This window comes from Corapipo altera, unplaced genomic scaffold (assembly GCF_003945725.1).
Source record: "Corapipo altera isolate COAL_440 unplaced genomic scaffold, ASM394572v1 45, whole genome shotgun sequence".
In the NCBI taxonomy this organism is placed as follows: Eukaryota; Metazoa; Chordata; class Aves; order Passeriformes; family Pipridae; genus Corapipo; species Corapipo altera.
The window spans coordinates 23,239,810-23,264,849 of record NW_020884877.1 but is presented as its reverse complement, the minus strand read 5'-3'; the positions used below and the strand labels follow the sequence as shown (position 1 = coordinate 23,264,849).

Sequence of the window (25,040 nt, the reverse complement as noted above, 5' to 3'; positions counted from 1 at the left end):
CCTCTGTAGATTTTCACCAATGGCACTGCCGGACGCGCCGGCCTGCACGCGGATATGCAAATGACCCCCTCCTCCCTTGGAGGAGAGTGCTGGTTGGCGGAGAGCGGCCGCGACCACGCAGCTGTGCGGGGAGGGGGGCGCGGGGGAGCGGTCGCGTTGGAGACGGCGGATCCAGCGATCCGATCCCCCCCCTTTCCCCCCCCGCAGTGGGGGAGCCCCCGCGCGGCGGTGAGAGGGGCCTGGGGTGTGCGGAGGGTGCTCTCAGAGCGCCTGAGGGGGCCCCGCGGTGCGGGGGTTCGCGGCACCGGCGCCGCCGCTCCCGGGGGCCGTGGGGGCTCCAGGGTGACGCCGGTGGGAGAGGGTACCGCTCCCTCGCCCCCTCCCCCGGCCGAGGCTGAGGTGCGGCCGCTGCCGCTGCCCGCCCCGCGGGGCTGCGCTCGGGCCGCCCGGCCAGAGCCCCGCGCTGCCGGCAGAGCCGGTCCGGCCGCCCGCGACCTCGGGAGGCAGCGCGGTCGGGGCTCCCTCCATGTTTGTTTCCTTCCCCAGGGGGAGAGGGGCGGCCCGAGGCTTCCAGCCGGTGGTGCAGGAGCTGGAGGTGGGATGGAGGTAGTGGCGTAAGGACCCCGCGCCTGCACCGCCACAATTAGGGAGGAAGGAGGCTGGAATCGCTGGTGGTGTGCGCCTGTGGCTGCTCCCCATGGCAGCTGCGGACCCCCAGGTTGTGGCCTTGGCTGCTCAGATCACTGAGAGCGGGGAACAGGACATCCCCCTGCTGCTGCTGAAGTTAAAGGGTAATTAATACCTTTCCTAAAATAAAAGGATGGGCTGGCGAGCTATGGACAGTCCTTCTCTCTTCTGCCTCCTTAAATACTGAAGGTTTTTCTGAATATTTCTGGCATGGCTGGAGACTCTGTAAGGTTGACAGTGCAGCTTTTCCTGAGAGTGGCATTGAGTGGCGTTTGGTTTGGCAACAATAAGGAGGAGGAGTTGGGGAGCAAATGGACAGGAGTTCCTGTCTCTCAGCTGTCACCCCGATGATGTGGGCCCTTGTCCTGCTGATGCGGGCAGGAATCTTATACTTGGTCAAATCATTTCTCCCAGTGATTCTGGGCAGAGAGCCAGGGTGGTCCTCAGTATTCAGTGTTTAAGTCTTAACACAGAAGTGTAATCATGAGCTCCTGTGTGACTCCCCTGCCTCCCCTTCTGCCACACAGCCACTGCTCTTAGGAATGGTTGGAACAAGTCAGGTCCTGTTCTAAATTGGGATATAATTATAAGGAAGATATATGTTTCCCAGTGGCTGTGGTTTTATGTGGCTCAGGAAATTCATACAAATGGGCCATATCCCAGGTAATGTATGTTTTCCTACTAAATGTGTAGAGAGAAAATGGCAACCTAAGTTTAGCGATCCTTCCCGATTGTCATGTAGTCTTACAAATGGTTTGTAGCTGCAGGAGCAAAAAATGCTGACAAAATACTTTATGAAGTTGTTAGCACTCTTACAATTACTTTAATCCTGGCTCTGTGTGCATATACTCTCCTTATGTTTTAGTAAAAGAAAAAAAAAAACTTGCACATCAGAATCTTATGCTCATCTTTGTCTCTCACAGGAGTTTTAAGTAGCCCTTCCTTGGGATGTGAAGAATCAAAACAAATGAAGCAAGATATATATGATTATGGTCTTACTCAGTACTGCTTGCTGGTCCTTAGGCAAGACCACTCTCGACTGCAGGGAGGCTGGGCCACTGCTGCCCAGCTAGCAGAGATACTAAGGTAAAAAAAAAAAAAACTAGCTAAGAAGTTTTCTTCTAGTTTTCTTTCGGTCCTTTCATCTTGCTCTTTTCTTTTCAAGCTGCAATACATTGGCTCCCATCCAGAACAAGGCTCGCTGCTCAGAAAAGGCCAGGGTTAAAGTGCAGGGAGCAGTCAAGAGCGGAGGGGTCAGGCATAGCCTAATTGGTCCTGTTTAATTCATTCGCGTTGTGTGTCACTGAGCTGGGTAAATTGTGTGGTGGGAACAGGGTTTGTGTTGGCTTTACCCTTTTTTTTAATGGACAGTACTCATCAGTGCAACAGTTCTTATCTGGTAATTTTTTTATATGGTAAATTTTCTTATCTGGTTGCAATTATCTGGTAATTTCTAATTTTGAATTGTAGATATTTAAAAAGGCTTGTTTGCTTAGATTTCGCCTTGCAAAGATCTTTGACCTGATTGACTCACAGCTTAGTTTGGCTGTATTCAAGTGTTTATTTAATATAGCTATTTTAAGTACCTATTTGCTATTTTTAGTATAATAGATGACAGGGTTCATATAAACTAGATAACCCCATGTAGTGATGTTGTGAGGATGACGTTGTTAAATTTAATTCATAGCTAGTAAATAAGAAAGCTTTAAACTCAAATCCACAGTGATCCAATCTCAATTTTACATGTTAGGAAAAATAATGCATTTTAAATTTTTCTCAAGTTGTATGTGGTTTTGGCTTAACTAGGGAGCAAAATTCTAAGGCATGAAGTAATTAGGCGACCATCTCTTGTTTATGCCGTATCTGCAGTATGAATTTTTAATGCAAGGAATTTCAGTAAGAGAATGCAAGATTTATCACTAGAGTAGTGTGATACTTAAATCATCCCCTATAAACTATTTCAGTTTGCACACAATAGTGAAATTTATTCTAGCTGTAAAAATGTCCTTTTGTAACTGGATGAATCTCAGCTTCATGCCTAGAATTTGCTTTCCAAGGGCCTTGGTAAACAAAGCTTTACATTTGTGCATTCCTGAAAAGTTAACAAAGCCTAGATAAAATGTCAGAAAGCAAAATTTGTAAAAAATCTTGAAGACTCTTTTGTTGCACTGGTATCTGTGCTGAGTGCAGAACTGAAAAACTTCCCAGTTGTAAAACATGCAGTTTCTTGTAAAAAGTCTTCCAGAAACAACCGATGTGTTTGCGGTGAGTAAAATAAGAGCTGAGATCTGAGGAACTGATTTCTAGCCCACGTCTTCCTCAGCTAGCAAAAGGTTTTAGACAGGGTTGCTGAAGGTTTTGTGATAAATAATAGGGGTTTTTACACATATTTTCATTGCCTGATGTGCACCCCCTTCATATCAGTCTTCCTTTATCAATTTTTTTGTCTACCTGTCTATTTTGCCTTTTTTTTTTTTCCTTCTTCATGACCATCAGAGCCCTTCCCTAGCATACGGAACAAGCCTGAACAGATCCTTTGAAGTCAAAGGAGAAAGTGCTTTGGATATGTTTTAAACTGAAAAATGCCATAATAAGTAGTAGTATGGTCTCCAGCCTGCCAGTGATTCCTCTTCTTTTGGAGGCAGCCACCTTGGAGCCAGTCACAGCAGTGAGCTGTTGTTCAGTGGTGAATTGTCCCATGCCAGTGAAGCATTTCTTCTCTGATGACGTGACATTCATTCAGAGCTGTTCAAACAGGCCTTTGACTATTCAGGTTGATGGTTTTTTCTTCTTCTTTTTTTTTTTTTTTCCATTTCAGTCATTGTTGTGTAGGACTAGAGATGAAAGAAGATCCTGAGGAATTTTACAAGAAGTTTCTTCCTTCGGCCACAGACAACCTGCTGGTTTTGGGAAAGCGCTTGCAGGCGAGATTTATCCGAGCAATCAAGGTATTTAAATTTCATAGTTAAAAGAGCAGAGAACCTCTGTAAGCTTTCCAAGGTCATGTATTGGATAAGTAGAATATTATTCTAGGGACACTGTATTATAAAAAATTATTTTCCAGAAATCACAGTTGTTCTTCTTATGCCTTGGAGCTTTGAAACTGAAATCTGTCATTGGGAAGCATTTGGTCCATGACTTGTGCAAAGCCAGTTTGTTACCACAGGCCTGTTTAGAAAGTTTGTCTACTACTTTTCACAAGTTTTAAAGGTAGAGGGAAGGATTGCAATTGTAAGTAGGAATGAAGAATGAGAGCAGTATAAGAGGGGAGAAAAAGCCTTACAAAAGGCAGTATCGCAGTCACGGTAGTGTCTTAACTTTGCATATCATTAGGTCAGCCTTTGTAACGACTCAGTTCCCACTGCTTTTATTCAGCTTTACAAAAAATGGTTTAGGAAGTCTTAAGATTTTTAAATCAGATTTGTTGAAGTTTGTTTTGCCATACAATTTCTGCTGTAAAATTGGCAAAAAAATTCCAAGAATGCTCACTGCTTCTGAACTTACACACTGGGAATGCTAAAGGCAGACTTTGTGAATTTATAGATTTAGACACTTTCTCGCATTTCTCCCCCCCTCTTTGCAGAGAAGAAGGGTTTGCCCAGTTAGGTTCCCTCATGCTTCTGAAGCATTCTGAGTTCTAGAATCAGAAGAAACAAGCTCAACAGATGAAAGCCATGAGTAATTTAAATAACCGACCTCATGGATTCCGACAGTTTCCCGTTTCCCCATATTATCTAATTTTTTGGCTCACTGGCTTCTTGCACTTAGTCAAAGTTTTCCTACAAAGTATTCTGATAGACACCACAAACAATCAATTCTCAGAAAGCATCAGTAACATCTTTTCTGAGAGTCCAGTACTTGAGAAGTGCATTTGGTGCTTAAGAAGGAAGCACTGTCCTGAAAGACATCCCAGGAGACTCAAGTCTTATCCGCAATATGTAATTTCCCCCACACTTTCTTATTATGTCTCAGCCTACATGCTACTTGAGTCATGCTTGTGGGCAAAGATTTCTTTTGAATGCAAATGCAGTCTTCACTGTAATTAGTACTTTGTCTTTTAAACTTTGTGGTCTCAGAGGTGACGGGGCACCCAGACTTGGTGCTTGCTCAGTGGAATTTTGGAAATCCCACTGTACCAGTGGGGATTTGTAGTTTATTCTGTCCTCATTTGCTTTTTGTACAAGTCTTTGAAGTCAAGGGAAGTACTGAAATAGCTTTCAGAAACTGTCATGTTGCCAAAACACAGAACAGATAATATTACATGTTAACTTATCACTGTTATTTTGTATTTCTCCGTGTCAGTAAGGATCAAATACAAAGTTAAACTTTGACTGACGGCTGGGGCTTACAGCACAGATCTAGGGACTAGGCTTTCCATGGTTTCATTTGTGGAGGCTCAAGTAATGTGGGAGATATCAGGCCGTATGTTCTATAACAACATTTGTCAGCAATGTAGTACTATCAAAAGCTCCTTTGCAGTCCCCCCTGCCCCAAGATTCTATATTTCCAGTGGCCTGTAGCTCACACCTGGAGTACAGACTCTAGACTGTGCATCTGTATGTGCATTCACATGTTAAAACTTAAATTCCTTCTGGTAATGGCAGAGTGCTGGAGCACCTCTTCTGTGAAGAGAGATGGGAGGTTGTTCAGCATGAAGAGAAGTCCCTGAGGAGACCTTGTATCACCTCCCAGTACCTAAAGGGGCTACAGGAAAGCTGGAGAGGGGCTTTTTACAGGGGCATGTAGTGACAGGACAAGGGGTGATGGCTGTGACACTGAAAGAGGGAGGTTTACATTAGATATTGGGAAGAAATTATGTACTGTCAAGGTGGTAAAACACTGGAACAAGTTGCCCAGAGAAGCTGTGGATGCCCAGTCCCTGAAAGTGTTCAGGGCTGGGTTGAATGGGGCTCTGAGCAATCTGGTCTAGTGGAAGGTGTCTCAGCCCATGACAAGGGGTTTGGAACTAGATGATCTTTAAGGTCCCTTCCATCCCAACCATTCTGTGATTGATTCTGTGTTTTTTTCCAGTCCAGTGTTATCACAGGCAAGCACATAATGTCTCTATTTGGCAAAGGGATCAAATTTCAACTTAATAGTGGTTTGGTGTTTGCTCCCAGATCTCCAACTATGAAGTGCTTCTAAAGCTTCACCAAACCAGTTTTTTGGGAACCTTTTCCATTTTAACTGTGTCCTTGGCCACTTTGTACCTTTTTTTTCCCCCTCTTCTTTAATCTTAAATAATGGTATTTCCCACTTTGTGCATTAAATCTGTGATGCATTTTTACTGAGCTATTGTTTGTCTTCTTATCCCTCCTATGCTATCAAATATTTTTTAAGAAGTAAACAAGACTTCTCTCTCCTTGTTATGAATTTTTCACAAATGGGTGCTTTTACTTTTTTAGTATGTTAAGGTCTTATTGACTGATCTCTGACCTCAAAGAACTCACAAGTTGGGTTTTTTTATGACTCGTTCCTATAATTTCACTGACCTCATTTGGGAATTTGGTGGAGTTTTGGTCTCCAAATTCCCGGGGCATACAGAGCTTCCCACTACGTCAAGATGAAGTCCTTAGTGAAGATACATGCACATGTTTTTACCTACTTCTCTTTTGTTTAGGATAAAGAAAAACAAGATTTTTTACACTGGTTCCAAACAGTAACCAATGCCATCTGCTGGCTGCTCGATGGGCATATTCAACTAGCAGCATGTGGTAAGGGAAATGGCAACCTATAAAACACCTGAACATTTATTTATGGCAACTACAGGTATCAAGAATCACTCTTAAGCTAGTATCCACCTAGTCTTCTATGTTGAAGCAGATGGTAAATCAGTCTCTTAAAGTATTCAGCTCAACAGCAATATCTAAAATGGAAAAGATCCACTAAAGGGAAATACTCAAGAGTTCCACTTCTAGTCTTCCAGAGACAAACATTAGAAGTGTCTTCCTTCTCATTCTAAAATTGCAATTTCCCATTGTAATTCTATACCTTTAAAATCAATTTTTTTCCCAATAGGAGACAGTTGATCTTTTCCTGTGTGTGATTAAAATATGCAGAAATTTAACTAGAGTACACTGCTGGCCCTGAGGAGTGGTTAGAGTTGGAAACAGATTTCTGAGGTTGTTGCCATGCCAGGAAGCTTTACAAATTCCTAACAAACTTCACTATACATTTCTGACAAAAATAAGCTTTCAATTAAACCAATGTTAATAATGCTGATTTTAAAAAGCAGAATTTGTTTTTCTTTCTAGTATAGAACAAAACCATAAGGATCATAAGCTGTGTAACTAAAAGCACACATGGTCAGAAAAATTGCTGACTATGTAGACAGTGATGCACTGTCATAAAAAAGATGGTGCTTTAATGATATCAGTGGACTTGGATTAAATAACCTGGTGTAACAAACTGTCAAGGTTGAAGTCCTTATCTTTTTTGGATATTGTTGCCCCAGTGATAATTCTGCTGTTGTAACAAGAAACCAGTACTAGTGTAACATAAAAGGTTTCGAAGCTTTTATTCCATTGCAACATCAGGGCCTGGGGGATATCCAAAGGCAGAAAAAACAGGGTTCATCATGTTTTTTGGATCTTGAAGTAGTTTACGTATTTCAGTAAGTTCCAGTGTAAAAATTAGAAATGAGGGAGTTTGTTCCAGAAACAGTATCTGGTTTTACTTGTTATGGCTTGTGTTCCATAATGAAGTTTATTTGATTTATGGTATTTTCATGTCTGGTTCTGATTGTGTAATTTCTTGTTTGCTTGTTTTTGGTTTTTTTGCAGTACTGCAAAATGATTGCTTCCTGCAGTTGTTAATAACAGATGATGTTGAAACAGCAATTATAATGATGTCTGTTTTACACAATATTTTGAGGATCAATAGGTCAGTTGTTTTTATATAATTATTTTTCTGAATTATAAATTTTAAACTCAATTCATTAGCACTTGGTAAAATAAATTTTCTATATATATTATATATTTAATATATATATTATTCATATACAAGAATTGTTGTGTTTTCTTGTTTTGGTTTTTTTCCCTAGTCTTTGTTGTAGAAATAAAAAAAAAAGTAAAAAGCTGGAGGTTTTATCTGGTTAAATTGAGAAAATGGGAATTGGTTGATTGAAATAGTAGTACTGCCTGGATCAGGTTGCTGGCCCAGCTAGCTGGGCATGTTGGCTTGCTATATGGCCTGACATATCTAAAAATAATCACTGTTAAAAAGCTCATGCTTTTTAATTGACACTTCTGTCCCCCTTCCCCTTTTTTTTCCTTTCTTCTTTTTCAAGTTCTGTCTTCCTTCAAGTTGATAAAGCGACCCTTCACTCTATTTTGGATGAACTTGTTTATAAGCTTTCATCTACCACCAATCCTGCTGTTGGAAGTGCTGCCACAAAACTGCTGTTGGTGGTGGCAAAATTGAGCAAACAGCTTGTGCAGTTACTCACAGCTCGTTACAAAGGTTTGTAAACATACATGGGACCCATGGCTCAGCCCTCTGCAAGGAGTTAAGTCACTGTGAGAATACAAAGATGAAGGTTTCCCATCTTGGTTCAATAACTATCCAGTACAGGTGGAAACTGCAGTTCTGTGTTGCTTTTGGGGCTTTTTTCCTCCTTCTTTTCTGTTCATTTTTGTTGTAGTTTAAGATACTGTGCCTCTTTCTGTTTCCTAGGTTTATTTTCTTCTGCGGACTCTGCATGTGGTAACTTGTCTTTTAAGCCTGTTGTTTGTCACTTCCAGCTTGATGGGCTTTACTTCTTCCTGTTTCCCTGGGCAGGTTGGTTACTGAGGGATCCCAGTAGCAGAGTGTCTGTACTGCCACAGTCAGAGCCCTGTGTCACACGTCTGCCACTGTGCTTTAAGTTTTACTCAAAGTGAACTTCTGACCCTGGGTGTTACAGGTCTGCTCATCTGATAGATGCTGTTCTGTTATTGAGGAGCTGACTTTTGATATCCAAGTAATTGGAATGAATTCTTTCCAAGAATTCATGTAATGAGTTTATCATTTTGTCTTGATGCCTTTAGATGAGGAGGCTGCATATGTGTATAATCTGCTCTGTTGTTCATTCTTTAATGAGGTGTCCCATTCAATGTTTCTGTCTCTAGCCTGGCAGGGAGTTCCAGGAAGCCCTTTTGTCCTCTGTCATGCCTGTGGTGACTAAGGAAGAGGCTTTGATGTTTGCCAGGTCTTTTATGTTGTTGGTCAAAACTACTCATGAGCAGCCTCAGTCCTTTGGGGACAAGGACAGTAAGAAATGGGAATGGTAGACAAAAATGTTCAATTCTGAATTTTTACACTTGTGCTGACTACTTATTAGGCAGTACCAGCCAGGTAGATTTCTGGACCAGATGGGCAGCTTTGCTACCCTTTTGCTTGAGAGGGGAGGGCTTCCTTTTGGTTTAAAATTAAATATAGTGAGCCTAAGGCTGGTATCACATTGTGGATCCTTGTGAAGCTGTTGTGATCGTCTGATCATCCCAGTTGTGGAATGCTGGCTTGTCTGAAGAGATGCAAGTCTCCATCAAAAGATGGTGCTTTGTTTTACTCCAGAATCACAATATGCCACAGTTGTTTAGAAACTCTTCATGTCTCTTCTGTGCATTTTGTCTTTCCACTGAGAAATGAAAAAAAAATTGCTTTTTTCCTCTACTTTTTTTTAAAGTTAGAATCCTTATGTTAGTTTTCACTCAGATTTGGAATCCTTTAGATAGTTTAAGGAATAACAGCAACAAAGAAAGCATCACAGCATTTCCACCATCTGGCATCTCACTGAAGTCACTTGGCTTCTCAGTGGCTCGGAACCATTGCCAGTGTGAGGTGCTCCAGTGTAAGCAGCCTGCCCAAGGTGAGGACATCACCTGAACCCAAGACTAGCACAGTCTTTACATCAGGTTTCCAGGAAGGCCTGGTCTTTTTATCTGCATGGGTTGACACGTCTGAGAGGCAAACACCAGGTACTCCCTGGCAGTGGCTGGAAGGTGCATCAGCTGTGTAGTCTGTACAGAGACTGGCCAATGTGTCAGACCCACAGCACTTCTGTGAGGGAGCTGCCCTGTGTAGCCAGACTACTTGCTTTTGTAGACAGCCTTAGGGCACCAACAAACTCCATTTAGAATCTCACCTGTGTCTCTCCTCAAGTGTTTAACTGTCATCATCTTTTGAAAATGGTGCATGGGGTGCCACAGAGGTGCCATTTCTGTTTGCATGGAGGACTTGGTGCTCCATATTCAGATCTTGTAAGTCTATATGAGTTTTGGAGTTCCCTAGTGTATGAATATGCTTACAATGATTTGAAGATGGAAAAGTTACTTGAATCTGCAGTTCTTCAGGAGGCTATCCAAACACGTGCCTACTTCCTGCCCTCCTTCTTTCCTGCAATTCCCCGCAGAGCTCTTGGGCTCTGGGATTTGTCTGATACAAAGCTTTTACCTTGTGTTACTGTGTACTTGCACAGGGAGTGTGTGTGCCTTGTGGGGGGAGCACAAGTGTGATTTTTAGCTACTGCAAGCCCAAAAAGCTACCTTGTCTCATGAATTGGATGCACATGTACTCACAGACTGTGTTATGCAGATAAGACATCAAACAATTCCAGTTATAAATAAATAAATTTTATTATGAAAAATACGAAAATATTGCTAATAACACTCTGCACTTTTGTGGTGCTTTACATTCTTTTAGTACCTTACAATGACTTACTGTTAAGACACTGAAAGTACACTGATAATTTAACTGCCCGTTTTGTAGACACAATACTTATTCAGACATACAAAATCACTGGATAATACTTCTCTGTGATGGTTGGAGCACCAGATATTCTTTGATAATATTCTGCATTGAAACTCAAAGGTGGCCAGTGGTGTTCAGCTCTAGTGTTCCTTTGCACATAGAATCAGATTTTATTTGTTGACTCCAGTTCGTTACTTTGAAATCCTGAAAGGAAACATTCACCTACTGCTATCACATGCTGTTTCTCTTTCCCTTAGGATTAAAAGGGCTTTTAAATAAACAGTGGACTGGCAAAGGATTTGACAGGGAGCTCAATCAGCTCTTGGACATGCTATATTTGGAACAATCCAGTGGAAAAGGAGAAATGCAGGTGATAAAGTTTGATTAGACTTTTTTATGTGAAATCGTAGTTATATGTGATTTTTATATGTTTAGAATGGATTTACTCTATCTCTTCCATGACACTTTTCAATTTTTCACTATGGATTTTTAAATTTCATATTTATTATTTTTTCTTTTTTTTTGAAAACATCAAGAAATTGCTTATTAATAGGATATGGGACTATGACTCAAGAGATTGACTTTCTTTGTAGATTCACCATAGATTTCAATACAATCGTAGGGGAAAAAGAATTAATTTTTTGACTAATCATAAAATAAAAATAATTGTGTCTGCTTTTCTCATGTCGGTGTTACAAATTTAGATCTCTGAATTCTAAGCAGCATTCACATAGAATTAAGTCATATAGAGAAAATATGCAGTAAGAACACCACCTGGGCTGTGTTCCCAGTAAAAGGGATGACGTGTTTTATGAGCTTCTTAAAAAAATTTTACATGCAGTTTTCTCAGAGACAATACTTTAAAGAAATCAGAGTTGTGTTTGTAGAGGTTTTCTTTCATCTGCAACAGAGCAAGGTGGGTTGGTTTGTGGTTTTTTTTTTTTTAAATTCGTTTAAGAATAGAATTGATTTTCTTTTTCATGATTGCATTTCAGTGGCTTCTGATCATACTGCAGATGTAACATTTTTCCTGCCGCTAATTCTCCAAACTTGTCTTTCTGTCCTCTCTAGAGTAGGTGTTTTGATTGAATCACCATTTGAAATGCCAAGTGCTTCAGGTGTTTTAAAGGCAAATTTCTAACATCGCTTATATATATATTTGTTCTGTAGATTCATTTGTTTGCCACAGAAAGCATCAATACAGGGGATCAGATGAGCTGCCTTTGGGGCAAATATGGGGTTCATGATAATAACTGTCTTACAAGACCTTAAATTCCCCAAGCTGTACAAATAGTGAATTCGATGCATTTGAAAACTGGTGGGTTTTAGCCAAATATTGACATTGTCCAATTATGAAAGCATAATTTTTATGCATAGAAAATATTCTACGGACTGTTTTATTTCAGAAGCAGCATCAAGCAGCATCTATAATCCAGGCTACATGGAGGGGATTTCAGACAAGGAGAAGGCTGAAAAAGCTACCCCAAGCAGTGACCACATTACAGAGAAGCTTCAGGTAAATACTATGGCTTTGTGAAAAACAATAAGGAGTAGAGTCTAGTAAGAAGGTTTGGGTTGGGTTTTCTCAGTTCACAGACTGACAGGAAAAATTCAGGTCATCTAATTCAATGTCCTGGTTGAAATAGGCCCAGCGTTAAAATAGAATCTGTCTGCTCAGGGCCATATCCAGTTCTGGAGGTCTCCAAGGGTGGAGATCCCACCATCTCACTTGGCCACTTTCCTGGTGCTGGATAATTTGCCTTGTGAAGAATTCTTCCATTACAACCAGTGGGAATTTCCTTGTTGCAGTCCTTACCACTGCCTCCTGTCCTTTTTCTGACCACTTCCATGATCTGGCTGTGTCTGCTCTATAACACTTAGGAAATGGAAGACAGAAATTATATTTGCCTTCCTTTTGGCTAAATAAACCTCACCTATCCTTGTATATCCTACCTTCCATAGCCCTGATTGTCTCTGTTTGGACAGTGTCTATCCCTCCCTTTTGTCAGTATCTTGTCTACCAGTGGGGGTCCCAGTAGTTTGACCAATATTGCAGATATGCCCTCAAGAGTGCTGAGTAAAGCCAAATAATCATCTTTGATTGCTGCCTCTGCTTGTGCTGGTGCAGCCCAGTATGCCCTGCAAGGGCATGCTCCTGGCTCGTGTTCAGCCTGTAATCCCACCAGGAACCCCAGGTCCTTTTCATTGGAGCTGCTGCCCAGGTAGTCAGTGCCCAGCTTGTACTGATTCATGAGGTTGTTTGGTACCAGGTGTAGAACTTCCCATTTGAACTTCATGTGGTTTCTGTTGACCCATTTTATGTGTTTGTGGAGGTTTCTCTGAGTGCCAGCCCTGCCCTGCATGGGAGATTGTGATGACAGCTTTGATAAATTCAAGGACAATGACATCCAGTGCTCTCCCCTCATCCGCAGAGCCAGTCATCTCATCACAGAATGCGATCTAGCTGGTCAAACATGATTTGCCTGTGATAAATCTGTGCTGGCAATTCCCATTCACCTTCCCATCCTTGCTGGAAATACCTTCCCTGAGAGTTTGTTTCCATATCCCAGGCCCTGAGTTTGGGCTGACCAAGTATTCCTTCATCTTGAAGATGGCTTTTTCCAGTCAGCTGCTATTTCTAAAACATAAAGGTAATGTAATGCCAATATGAGCTGTTTCACTACAGATTCTTTTAGCAGAAACATCCAAACAATGTGCTTTTCCAGCAGTACCAAACTGCCACTTCTGGTGCCAAAATCTCCAACTGTCCCTTTCCCAGCTGCCAGACTTCTCTGTGAAAAAACTTACTTCTGTGATGCTTTTATGTTTTCTATGTAAAAATTTGTGGCATATGGAAAACTGAAAGTGTGGCACACTGTAGCATGGGATTGCACTAAATAGCACTAGAAGATGATGTACTGGTGGTAGAACAGTTAACTGATTCACGGTTAACTTGACACAAAATTGCACTGTAAATTATATGTGAAGCTGTCCCAGAGTTTCCACATGCCAGAGTGCTGCAGAAACAAAAGCCCATAGTGCTTGCTCAGTATGGTGATTGCAAGACCTTGTTCTTCATTAATTTTTGAAATCTTTGACTCTTGGAAGTGGAGTAGTTTCAGTGACCTAGATAGTATCCTCTGCTTTGGAGCAGCACAGAAAAATGAAGCTATGTAAATAATGCTTGTCTCACTTGAAGTAAGATTTCAGCAGTAATGTTAGCACATGTTAGGCTAACTCTTTTGAGAAATTTAATGTGAATTTAATATAGGTTAATGGATCTAAATCAAGTTCAGACTCTACAGCAGGGGTTTTTTCAAACTTTTTTTGCACCCATTGAGCATTACCATGTCAAAACTATACCAAGATATGAATGTCGAATTACATTGCATCGTGACCAAGGTGATAGAAAACAAACAGTTATGATTTGTTGTTGTCTAGATTGGCATTAAGAAGATATTGGATTATCTAAGGTGTACTCTTTAACTTTTGGAAGATTTGCAGGGGGACGTAGTGTGTCTGTTGAGGGCCACTAGTCACTGCAGCTTTTGTACTGAAACACCAAGAATGACACCTTGTTGCTCCTTTTTACTCCACCATACACTTCAAGCCAATATTCCTGCTCTCATCAGGCACCTTGCAAGCCTGCAAGCCAAACTCATAGCCCAGGAAATTTGGATGTTGGGCCAAGACATAACATGGTAAAGTAGAAGGGAAAGTGTGACGAGGCTATCGGCAATCAACAAGCTGCTTGACTCCCTTGTGTCATATTTTCAATACTGCAAGCATTAGTGTATGCCTCTTAAGTAGTTCTTGAATCCTTTAAATGGACTTTTGAAAGTGTTTGTTTAATATTGAGAGGAATGGAAACTTATTAATATCCTTAAAGTTGTGTGTTCATGGCTCAGTCAGTCCCAGTGTACTGAGCAAATACAGTAACTGTGCAGCTCCAGTGTTGGTTTTCTTCTGTCTGGGTCAAAACTGCTGCTAGCATTATGCTGAAAAATAGTTTTTGGAATACTGCAAGCATGACTTTGGAAGAACCTTCAAGAGGACTTTTTAATTTTAAACAGTCAAGTTCTGGTTATATTCACAGATTTATTTTAGAACAAGTGTGGTTAAATACTACAGAGGCTGAAACTCCAAACTTGGCTCACCTGCAGCTGCAGTGGAAGATTTAAACTCTGCAAGTTATAAACTTCTGAAACTATGGTTTCAGAAATGTCTCTCCAGTGAATATTAAAGCCTGTAATCTGTCCTTGAAGTTAGTTCACTGTTATGTAGCTAATTGTAAGACTCTTAAAATGGCAAGAATTTGTGTTAATTATGCAGGGAAAATTAAACCATTTTATATATATAAAGAGATGATCAGAGTGAGGCTGATCTCTGCCATGAACTGCTGAAGGAAGCTTGGATCTTACTCTGTGTATGTTTTTCTTCTGTTCAGAGGCATTTCCCTGTCACAGTGTGGTCTTGTGCAAGCAAACGCATCTTATCATTAGGAGGAACAGAGAATGAAGAAGGGCATGTGTTTTTCAGACTATATGGGAAAGAATCAGTATCAAAGAAACATTTAAATACCTGACAGACACTACTGGTAGTTTCACAAAGGTGCATCTGAAAAGTTCATTAAATATTCTTGTAATTTTCAACCTAATGAGGCTGATAAAAATCTATGGGGAAAATATTAATAGTTTTATCAAGAAAATGCCATCAAAAGTCCTGTTTGATGCTGCAACTTCATTCACTGTAGAAATATAATATTTGGATTAAAACATTAATTTCCTGGATTAAAAATGCAAAGATTTACAGCTCTAATTTGCAGAAATGCATGAGCTGAAAACCTCTAGTTTCCTTGAAACCACATGTGTCATGATTTGTCTCTGTAGGTTGGTGTGTGGGCACACCTCAAGTCTTTGTTACAGTTGTAGAGGGATTATGGTGTGTCAGGTTGTGCTGGAGGCTTTTCAGTTAGGGTCAGATCTTTAAATCCAGAGCATCTCTTTTACACGACAGCTTCCATCCCATCTTTCCCCACCCAGTTATGGAGGCTGAAAGTATGATTGGTGGAAAAATTGCACCTCAATTTACACTAGTGATGAGAAACACACAATTATTTCAACAGTAGTGTGAGTCTAAAGATATGACATGCAGCAATACCAAAATTGCTGTACATTAGTTCTAGTCTACTGGCTTTTTTTTCTCCTTTCAGGCATCCCTTGTACCTGTGCTCCGTCCCTTGGTTTTCTTTCCTAATGCTTAAAGCACTTCTTTCAATGTCCCTGGAAAAGTGCTCGAGGAGAGCAGAACTCAGGGCTGTGGGCCCAGTTGGGGTACTCAGGTCCTGAGTGGGCAAGTGATTTTGCTGCAGTAGGAACAGAGAAGTCACATTGTTACCTCGTTTTGGGGTAAACTCATGAAGTCTCAGGCATTAAGCTGCTAATGAGGTGGGATCCATTGGGATGAGAAGGGGCAGTGAAGGGGAGTCCTAGCTCACACCTCTTCTTTCATACTTCACAGAGACCATGTTGAAATGGTCTCAGTAATTATTAGTATTGATACATTAATATATCCAGTATTTACGTATTAGTCTCTGTATTGATATGTTAGTATATATATAATTGATGTATAGGCTATTTTTAGTTTAAACACTCCAGGGCCAGTTGCAGAGTTTTCTGTTGTCTCATCTGTGAAACATCTGCTGAGTCTTTTCCCGTGCCAGTCACAGCAGGGCAACATCTTAACATCAAATCTAGTACAGATCAGGAAGAATTTGCAAGAAAATTCTTTCCTAGTGTTCTGTTAACAAAGTTGATGGAGAAAATGTCAGTCTGTATTTCCTGGAGAAAAAAATCGCTCCACCTTTAAGAAGTGAGGCTTGACAGCCAACATTCTGATCTACTCCTGCAGTCAGTAGAAAAATAGTAGTATGTATTATAAGAAGCAGGTGCCATGCATGCTGATGGATGGACTGGGAAAGGTGCATACTGGAGCAGATGGCTAATCTTGCTTTACCTCTTCCCTAGATGATGGAAACAAAATTATTTTTCCAGTTTGTGCTGGCTGTGAATGTCCCACATGGAGCATTGCTCCTTTCAGAGTCCTTAGAACTTTATCCTAAGTAAAATTGTATCCTTTGGTTTCATAGGCTCAGAGTTTTTTGTGGGTATAAGAGATCTGGGGCTAATTTGAAGGTGACTTTTCGTTGCTTCGTGTGGTTCTGCAGCCAACAGCTGGGGTAGCAGATTATTTTGTGGATTTCCTTCCTCAGCACTGGACTATTTAACACAAAGAGAAAGAGAGATACTTTAAAGAAATGTACAGCTTAAGGTAATTGTTAATGTACTTATGTATTGCAGAGCTAAACGGGAACAGGAGCTGCAACACTTAGCAAAACAGAAGGAAGATGAGGCTCTAAAACTGCAAATGCAACTTCAGAGACAGAGAGCCATGAGACTTTTCCATGAACGACAGCTGGCCTTGCTGGAAAGAGTCCATGCCAGTATGATTTATATTAAACTATAGCAGAAGATTAAACTATCTGGGACTCCTCCAGTTTCCCCAAATACATGTCCTAATCTTGCACGTCTGTTTGCACTGTAGTCTTACTGTCTCTTCTCCTGACCCAATTATCTGAAAGAGAACATGCTAATTCCCCCAGGGCTCAGTAACTACTGATCAAGATCTGCTGCCTTCAGAATGGTGCAGGAGAAAGGGAGAGCCCATTTTCTTGTGTTACAAAGCTCCATTGCAGCTACAAGTCTGCAAGACATGACCCACAGCTAGTGGACCTTGGGGAGGAGGGGTTTTTAACTAAGAGCACCCAAGCTGCTTTGGTACTATCTAGTTTGAGGATAAACAATGTAAATTGTTAAGAGATCCTAACCCACAGTCTTGTAACTGGATTTTTGTTACATTTGTAGGTCAGGTAAATAAATACATGGAGGAAATGGAGGATAAATCAGCATTAACTATCCAGAGATTCTGGCGAGGGTATAGAGCAAGAAGAATTTTTCATCAACAGAAACAATCTCTTAAGGAGTATAAAGCAGCTGTCATCATTCAGAGAACAGTAAGTATATATACTTTTGTTCTAGCATTAGATAGGACTCAGTGGATTACTGTGATGTCTCACAAAACTGTTTATTGTCTTACCGTCAATGTTGCCATAAGTTATCAAAAAGTTACTCAGCAGATGATAGTCTAGAGCCACAAGTTGCTTAGAAGGGTTAAACCTTGCATAGGTTACAAATCCTAATACAGTTTTGTAACTTAAATGTAAGAGTTGCTACTTCAAAACCTGAGGTTGGAATGTCACCACACTACAGATGAGTCAGTGACTTATTATGAGTGTTGTTACTTACTATTTAGTGTTCATGCTGACCTTGTATGTTGTCTTTTCAGCATCACAGCTGCATTTAGGCTTTAACAATGCATTATGGAAATATTTTTCTTTCACTGATTGATTACAAACAAAGTGAGAAGACAAACTTCTTGTCTGTGATTGTCATATTCTCATATGTTCTTTACAAAGGCTTGTAAATTCTTGGAAAAACGAAGAAGGAGGAGACCTCTCTCTCCTTGGAAAGAACCCAAGGGACTGACTGATGAGCAGAGACTAGCTTTGCAGCAGAAGGTGGATGACTACATCAAATTGCATCCGGTCTGTTTCTTAGTCATTTCATAATTTGCATTAATGATGCAACATAAAATACTCTAGGGATGAAATAAATTCAGCATCATAAATTCTGATCAAGATAATCCATGTGAGGTATGTGTGTGTTAACCCTGCTTGTTTGACTGCAAGGCAGCAGGATATTGGGGATTTTAACCATTAATCTAATAAAAAGTGTCAAAGCAAACTGTAATTGAAAAATTTATATACTTGATGCAGGATAACTTCAGAGATAGTTGCAGAGGAAGCAAAATTATTAAGTTAACAATTAAGAACAGCATTTGCATTCCTTAGGCATTATTCTACCCCCGGAAGATTTAAAATAACCAGCTCCTAATGGTAACAAACTGTTACTTTCCTCCAGGCTTCCCAAATGTCAGAAGAAATGAGTAAAGAATTACATATGCAGGCTCAGGAGAAGCTGGCACAGTTCCTGTTGAGGAGCAGGCTGGATCAGAGAGCAGCACAGAGGAGAGAGACATTACTGGCTCAAGTCAACACTGATGTGGAGCTGCTAATGAGTATGCGACTGCCTGTGATCATAGTTTTGATTACCATTTGGATTAAACCAATTTAGATGGAAAATTAGAGTGCATGGTGGTAAAGCCTCATTTCAAAACTCAAAGATCTTTCTTCCTTTGCCATATGCCTTATCTTGAGATTCAGGCTTTGTTAAAGATTATCCAAGTGTTGCTGTAGGTTAAGTACACCTGCTTTTCAAGGCGTATCTTATTCTTCTACAAGCAATGGCCCTGCAAAAGGCATTAAAATTTCTAAAAAGGGAATCTCACACAACCTATTCCTCTACATTTGTTTTGCTTTGTTTTGTTTTCTTGTGTTGTAAGTAAGCTGCTGGTTGAAGGCCTCTAACCCCTTCCAGATAAAGAAGGAAATCTTTGAGCTATGAATTCTGAATCATGCTTTCATTTTCTCTGGCCTGGCTTTATGTGAAACAGAATTCACTATCATGATATCTTAATTCCAGACAAGTGGCCCAGAGTGAAGGAGCAAGAGTAGCAAACTGCAGCCACCAGAGAGCACCCAAGCCGGGTAGAATTCAGCACGTTACTGAATTCCATTATTTAGTCTGTCATGTGCTGTGTCACTGCAGCTCATTGCTCCCTGAGCAGGCAAATCAGCAACACACTCTTACACTGTGCTGGGTCCCCCAGGCAGGGAATTCTCAGTGCTGCTGTGCCAGGGCAGTGGAAACACCCTGCTGATGTCACCCTGCGCCAGGAGCACTGATCCAGCAGTAGTGACCAGGAGACCCTCTTAGGTCATACTTACCCAAGAAGTCATTTTGGTGGATGCCACCACTGCACCTAAAAGAAGTAGTCCTGCTTTCCCCCTTCTTCTTTCTACTCCATTATGTATTTATTTTTTCGGATTAGCCTTTATTTGGATCACCTCTCCAATCAGATTTATCATGCAACCATAAAATTGCAATGCCAGCATGGGGAAAGGGATGACCTAGGACAGTGGGAAGTGGGAGGGTAGTGCTCCTTTTTTTATTTGAAATACTCATAAAGCCACAAACAAAATATAAAAAACTCCTCCTTGTTTTTACAGATGCTCCAGGGTTAGCAGAGACCACAGAAAAAGACATTGGTGTCTTCGTGAGTCGATCAGTCCCTGTAGCTACCAAGGCAAGACAATCCCACAACACTATGCTGAAATACACTCGCTGGCCATGGTGGAAAAAGCTTGGAGATGAGTTTATGGAGGATGATGTAATTCCTGATGAGGCCCTAAATACAGAACTGGAAACTCTCTTTATTGGTGGAAGAAAATCTTTATAGGTAACAGGCAGAAGAATTCCATATTCAACCAGACTCATACCTTGTACTGTGCACTTACTTTTGTGTGTTTTTAAGGAAGGAAAACATTTGAAAAACACTGAAAAATACCAAAACCTCATTTTAGTGTATTTTACTTATCTTGGAAAGAATCCCTTCCTGTACATCAACAGTTGGATCCTATTGATCTTGTCGCAAATAGGATTTAAATACTGTAGTTGTAAATGTAGTTGTAAATATTTTGTAATTTGTATCACTTTAAAGGTAAGTTTATAAACTTTGTCTTTTCGGTTCTTGCTCACACTGGTATGCATAAAAAATCAGGACATTGGAAAAGCCTAGGCTTTTATAGCAAAACATTTTTATCAAGTCACGTGCTTTGAAATAAAGATGGGTTCAGAACAAAACAAGGCACCAATACAAAATCAAACAAGCACAAGGTACACTGGGTGCTTTCTCTATATTTCTCCCAGGCTACCTGTCCTTGCTTCCACCCTCTGTAAGCTCCTGTTTATTTGAGTTTGTGCAGGAGTTTCATTTTCATCCATGAAGGCCTCCTGTTGTTTTTTGTCTGACTTCCTTTTTGTTGGGATGCGTTGCTCCTGAGCTTGGAGAAGAAGGTGATCCTTGAATATTAACCAGCTTTCTTGGGCCCGTCTTCCCTCCAGGGCTTTATTCCATGGTACTCTACCAAGCAGGTCACTCAAGAAGTCAGTCTGCTCTCCTAAAGTCCAGGGTAGTGAGCTTGCTATGCACCTCCCTTGCCAGCCTTAGGATCTTGAACTCCACCATTTCATGGTCACTGCAGCCAAGGCTGCCCATTCCTTACCAGTCTCTCCTTGTTGTCTCCTCTCTCTCTTGGAGAAGGAAGTTATCATCAATGCATTCAGGAACCTCCTGGATTGCTTGTCCCCTGCTGTGTTGTCCCTCTAACAGGTATCGAGATGGTTTAAGCACCCCATGAGGACCAGGGCTTGTGAATGTGAGGCTGTTCCTATCTGTCTGTAGAGGGCTTCATCAGCTTGGTTTTCCTCTTGGGGCAGCCTGTAGCAGACCACCACTGTAATGTCCCTGCCATCCCTTTAATCCTGACCCATAAACTCTGTCAGCTCCTCATCCATCTCCAGAGCTCCGTGCACTCCAGCTGGTCATTGACATAGAAGGCAACAACTCCACCTCGTCTCCCATGCCTTTCCTTCCTAGGAACCTGTATCCTTCCATTCCAAGAGTCCAGTCAGAGAAGCCATCCCTCCCTTCTCTGTGGTGTCAATAATATCACAGCCCTGCAGGTCTGTATATCACTGTGTGTATATCTCTAACTCCTCTTGTTTATTCCCCATGCTGTGTGCATTTGCACGGGGGCATTCGAGTTGGATCCCTGATGAGACCGACTTCCTGGCTGGAGTGGCTGCAATTCCTTTATGCTGCTCTTCAGGTGCTCTTCTGCCCTCTTGTGATCCCTCTCCAGACTCTAGGCTTCTCTTGCTGGCTTTGGCATCAGGCTGGTACAAGTGGGATGGATGGAGGTTCCTCTCCCCTGGCAACTGTAGTTTAAAGCCCTCTTCACCAGCTGGGCAAGCCTATGACTGAAGATGCTCTGCCAGATGGACCCTTGAGCCCTCAGCAGCCCATGTTCCTTGGGGCTCACAGGTCACCAGTGCTCCCTTGGGCTGCCTTTTTCCTTTAAAAGCCTGCAGTTCTTCCCACAGCCAATGCAGTGTACGGGAGCATGGGCACAGTCCAAACTCTGGGGATTTGTAGCCTCGGTGTGACCATCTGACTCTGTCTTCTTAAACCATGAAGTTGTTTAATCCAGAAAGGTCTCCAACCCAGGGCCTCTGCAGTCACTGTGACCCAGAAGACAGTAAACACCTCCAGTAGGATCCTGCCTATGGATGTACCCAGAACAAGAACTCGAGACTGTACTAGTGCCACAGTGCCTGCACTGTTTTTCAGGTAAAAGGCACAGATTCTTAAAAATTAGATCTTACTGCAGAGGAGGAAAAAGTGCAGTGATTTCTGCTGGTTTTATGTGGGCAGCAATATTGTTTCAACATGTTTGTCTTCCATTCTCTCTAGATGGCTTTGAGTTTTAATTTCAGTGGAGATGAATGGAAAACAAATAAATAGAGATAGTGGGCAGAAACCCAAGCCCATTCAGTTGCAGCTGATAGTTGAAATTAATAATTGGACAGCTGCCAGGAGGAAGAGCTGGGCTCTGTTAATTTTTTAAAAAGAACTGTGATTTGGAATGCACTTGAATTGGCTCATGATTCCTTTCTTGGAGAATTAAATGGTGGAACAATCCATTCGGTATTTGCTAGGGTACTTGCATGTGTCTGTTGAGTTACGTTTTGTTCTGCACAACTCTGTTGTTAGTTTTAAGCCGTGCCCATAACAGGACAGGTGTCCTACAACCACCAGAGCAGAGGGCCTGGGGGCAGTCACCAAGCACTCCAGGGTATGGAAACTGTCCCCCAGCAGCTTCCAAGCTCTGGCACTGGAAAAGGCCCAGCATCTCTGGATGGATGCACTGCAGCAGGCCAGCTGTTCCCTCCTAAATACCTGAGTCCTCTGTATACATCACTGTCCCCTCTGCCCCAAACTATTTTGACAGAGCAGCCACTGCTATTCTGTTTATTCCTAATCACCTCCTTAGAGCAGGGACATGGTCGCAGAGGGGCTTTGCTGAACGTATCTTACTAAAAGAGATGCCCCCCCATGGCCAGTGTTAAATACAAAGTGAATTAGAGAGACACTTACCAAAAAATTTATTGTAATGGCCTCTGCCACTCACTGCCATTGGAGTGGATAATGAAGTCCCACTTTGGAATATGCAGTTTGCATATTTGCAGTTCACTTAATGAGGGGTTTTAAGTGAACAGAGAGCCTAGTAGAAGGTGCTGTCTTGCTGAAGGAAATAAAGTTGCTGATCCAGCAGCCTGAACTCCTCTGCCCCACCACTGCCCTGACAAAAATGCCTTGTTTTACTTTGTGCTTGTCACCAGGATATTGCAGTCACCTCCATTTTACAGACCAGGGAAACAGAGGCACAAGAGCTATGAGGGAATGTGCCTATGGCCATATGTAACTGTATAACCTGTCACTTGTTCCTGTTACTGTTCCAGGCAGAACAAGCCAGAACGGAGCCACTACATGCTGAGGCAGAGCTGGGAGATGTTCTCAAATGCCAGTTGCTGTGGCCAGCTTGGAGCCTGGGCCCAGCAAAAGAGATCTCCAGGCTCCCTTGCTGGGAGGAATTTGGCATAGCTTGATTCATGCTCTTTTCAAGTCCTGCACCACGTGCACCATAGGCAGGACATATTGCTAGCATTTTATTTCATTGCAGCTCTTTCTGGAATAAAATACTCCTGCCTGAATAACGGGAAGAGGTATAGACAGCTGAACAGAAGCCATCTCCAGCTTGCTACGAGGTGAACAATCCTCTCTGGGTTATACAGTCACCCAAAAAAAAAAAGGCTGTAGGAGAGGCTGTGAACTGAGATGGGACCAGTCCTGCTCCCACTTCCCTGTGTGCCACAGGCATGCCCAGAAAATTTGGAGCTGTTACTTGGACATAAACATGCAGCATAGGTGGTCAAGCCAAGTAGGAAAAAGGGGCAGAGTTTGGTTGTGCCCAGCAGGTCTGGGCTGTGCCCCTGTGGGTAGCGAGCAGGCCTTCCCCAGCAGGCTGAAGACAGACCCTGGTCACCCAGGGGAAGTGTGGGAGTGCCCTCCACACCAGTGGAGTGACACACCTGGGGGCACCTGTGACGAGGGGAGGGGCAGAGGTGGAGCTGGAGCTATTCAGGCAGTGTCACTCAGGTCCTTAAATACTGATGGCTGTCTCAGCTGGCCTGTGGGGGCGATTCAGCTGAATTGCAGGTTTCTGTTGCTGTGATAAATTGGACCAATTTGTCATGTGGTTTTGTTTCTTCCCTCCCTTAAGTAAAGCTATACAGGAGTGTTATTGCTACAGCTTCAGCAGCAGCAGACAATCTGGAAAACAAAATCCTCTGGTGGATATGGATAAAATGGAAGGGACAGTGACTGTTCTTCTGCCAAAGGTGCCACCAAAGTCATGGAGCTGGAAGAAGGCAGCAAAGGAACAAAACAAACAAAGAATTACTCAGCCCTTTCAGAGAGAGAGACAAGGCAGTGTCCTCTGCTGGCTCCTGAAATTGAGGAAAATTCCTGTTCATGCAGACAGGTGTTTTTTTTTCAGCTGTAGCTGTAACTGGACTCTGCAAACAACAGGATGCTCATCTCCAGCAGAGACACAGGCACGCGCTCAAGATTGCGCTGCTGAGTCCAAGGGCGTCTCCTGGCCTTTCAGACTGGCTGTAATAGGAGCTCTGAGCTGAGGACAGGAGATAACCCTGATGCTATTTCACCCCTTCCCTCTGAGTCTTCTACGGCCGATTTCCATGCAAGCAGAATCCGGTACAAACATCTGCTCTCCACTGCAAAGTATCACATATATCGAGTATAGGGAGGAACAAAAGCTTTCTCCAAGTAGCGGAATCAGGGCTATTTATAAATTATCCTTCATCATAAAAGGAGGCAGCCCTTTGCAGGGGGAGCTGCAAAGACCATTGCAAAACGGGCCTCCAAGTTCTCCTTATCATCCTTCTTTCCAGCACAATAGCACCAGGTCATCCTCTAGGCATCCTTGTGTACAGCGAAGAACCCTTTAATAGGTTGTTTACTACATGAGTGATATAAGGGTCCAGATTGACCAAGGGGAACTGAAGGACAGGTGCCTCCCAACCCCTCTCCCCTGCTCTCCCTGAAGGTAGGGCTGGGTTTACTCCAGGTGCTGTCTTGGGACAGAATGACAAAGTCTGGCAGGTGAGGACCAAGGTCAGGACACCACAGCTCTGGCAATTTTTCCCAGTTGTGCTGGAGAACTCCTCTGTGACCTTGAGCATATATTGTTTCTGTCTTTTCCTCTCTCAAATGAGGCTTACTGTTGCATTTGTAATTTAAGAGCCTTCAGTGGAGGATGCTGTGAGACCAGTGCCACTGAAATCCCATTCTACTAAACTGAAATGGGAGTTTGACAGGCCCTGGAAAGAAAAAATATTTGTATAATCAGATGTTGAGCACACAGAAAGAGCTCAAGGTTGCCATGCTATTTACTTCTCTCC

At 42.2% G+C, this 25,040-nt stretch overlaps 1 protein-coding gene across 5 annotated transcripts; it reads left to right on the top strand.

Moving 5' to 3' along the window:
• The first annotated feature begins 133 nt into the window (after positions 1-133).
• IQCB1 (IQ motif containing B1) lies at positions 134-24,048 on the top strand. Of its 5 annotated transcripts, XM_027637260.1 has the most exons (15): positions 256-399; positions 547-791; positions 1,611-1,773; positions 3,506-3,635; positions 6,308-6,401; positions 7,470-7,569; positions 7,976-8,148; positions 10,674-10,786; positions 11,808-11,932; positions 16,776-16,918; positions 17,340-17,488; positions 17,951-18,079; positions 18,456-18,612; positions 19,664-19,893; positions 23,840-24,048. In XM_027637260.1, the coding sequence occupies exons 2-14, from the start codon at positions 698-700 to the stop codon at positions 19,891-19,893; spliced, it is 1,800 nt and encodes a 599-aa protein (XP_027493061.1). In that variant the 5' UTR covers positions 256-399; positions 547-697; the 3' UTR covers positions 23,840-24,048. The 5 variants fall into 5 exon arrangements, with proteins under 5 accessions (XP_027493060.1, XP_027493061.1, XP_027493058.1 ...); XM_027637259.1 differs by lacking the exons at positions 256-399; positions 23,840-24,048 and adding an exon at positions 134-228 and having other exon boundaries at positions 19,664-20,287; XM_027637257.1 differs by lacking the exon at positions 23,840-24,048 and having other exon boundaries at positions 257-399; positions 19,664-20,287.
• The last annotated feature ends 992 nt before the right edge of the window (positions 24,049-25,040 follow it).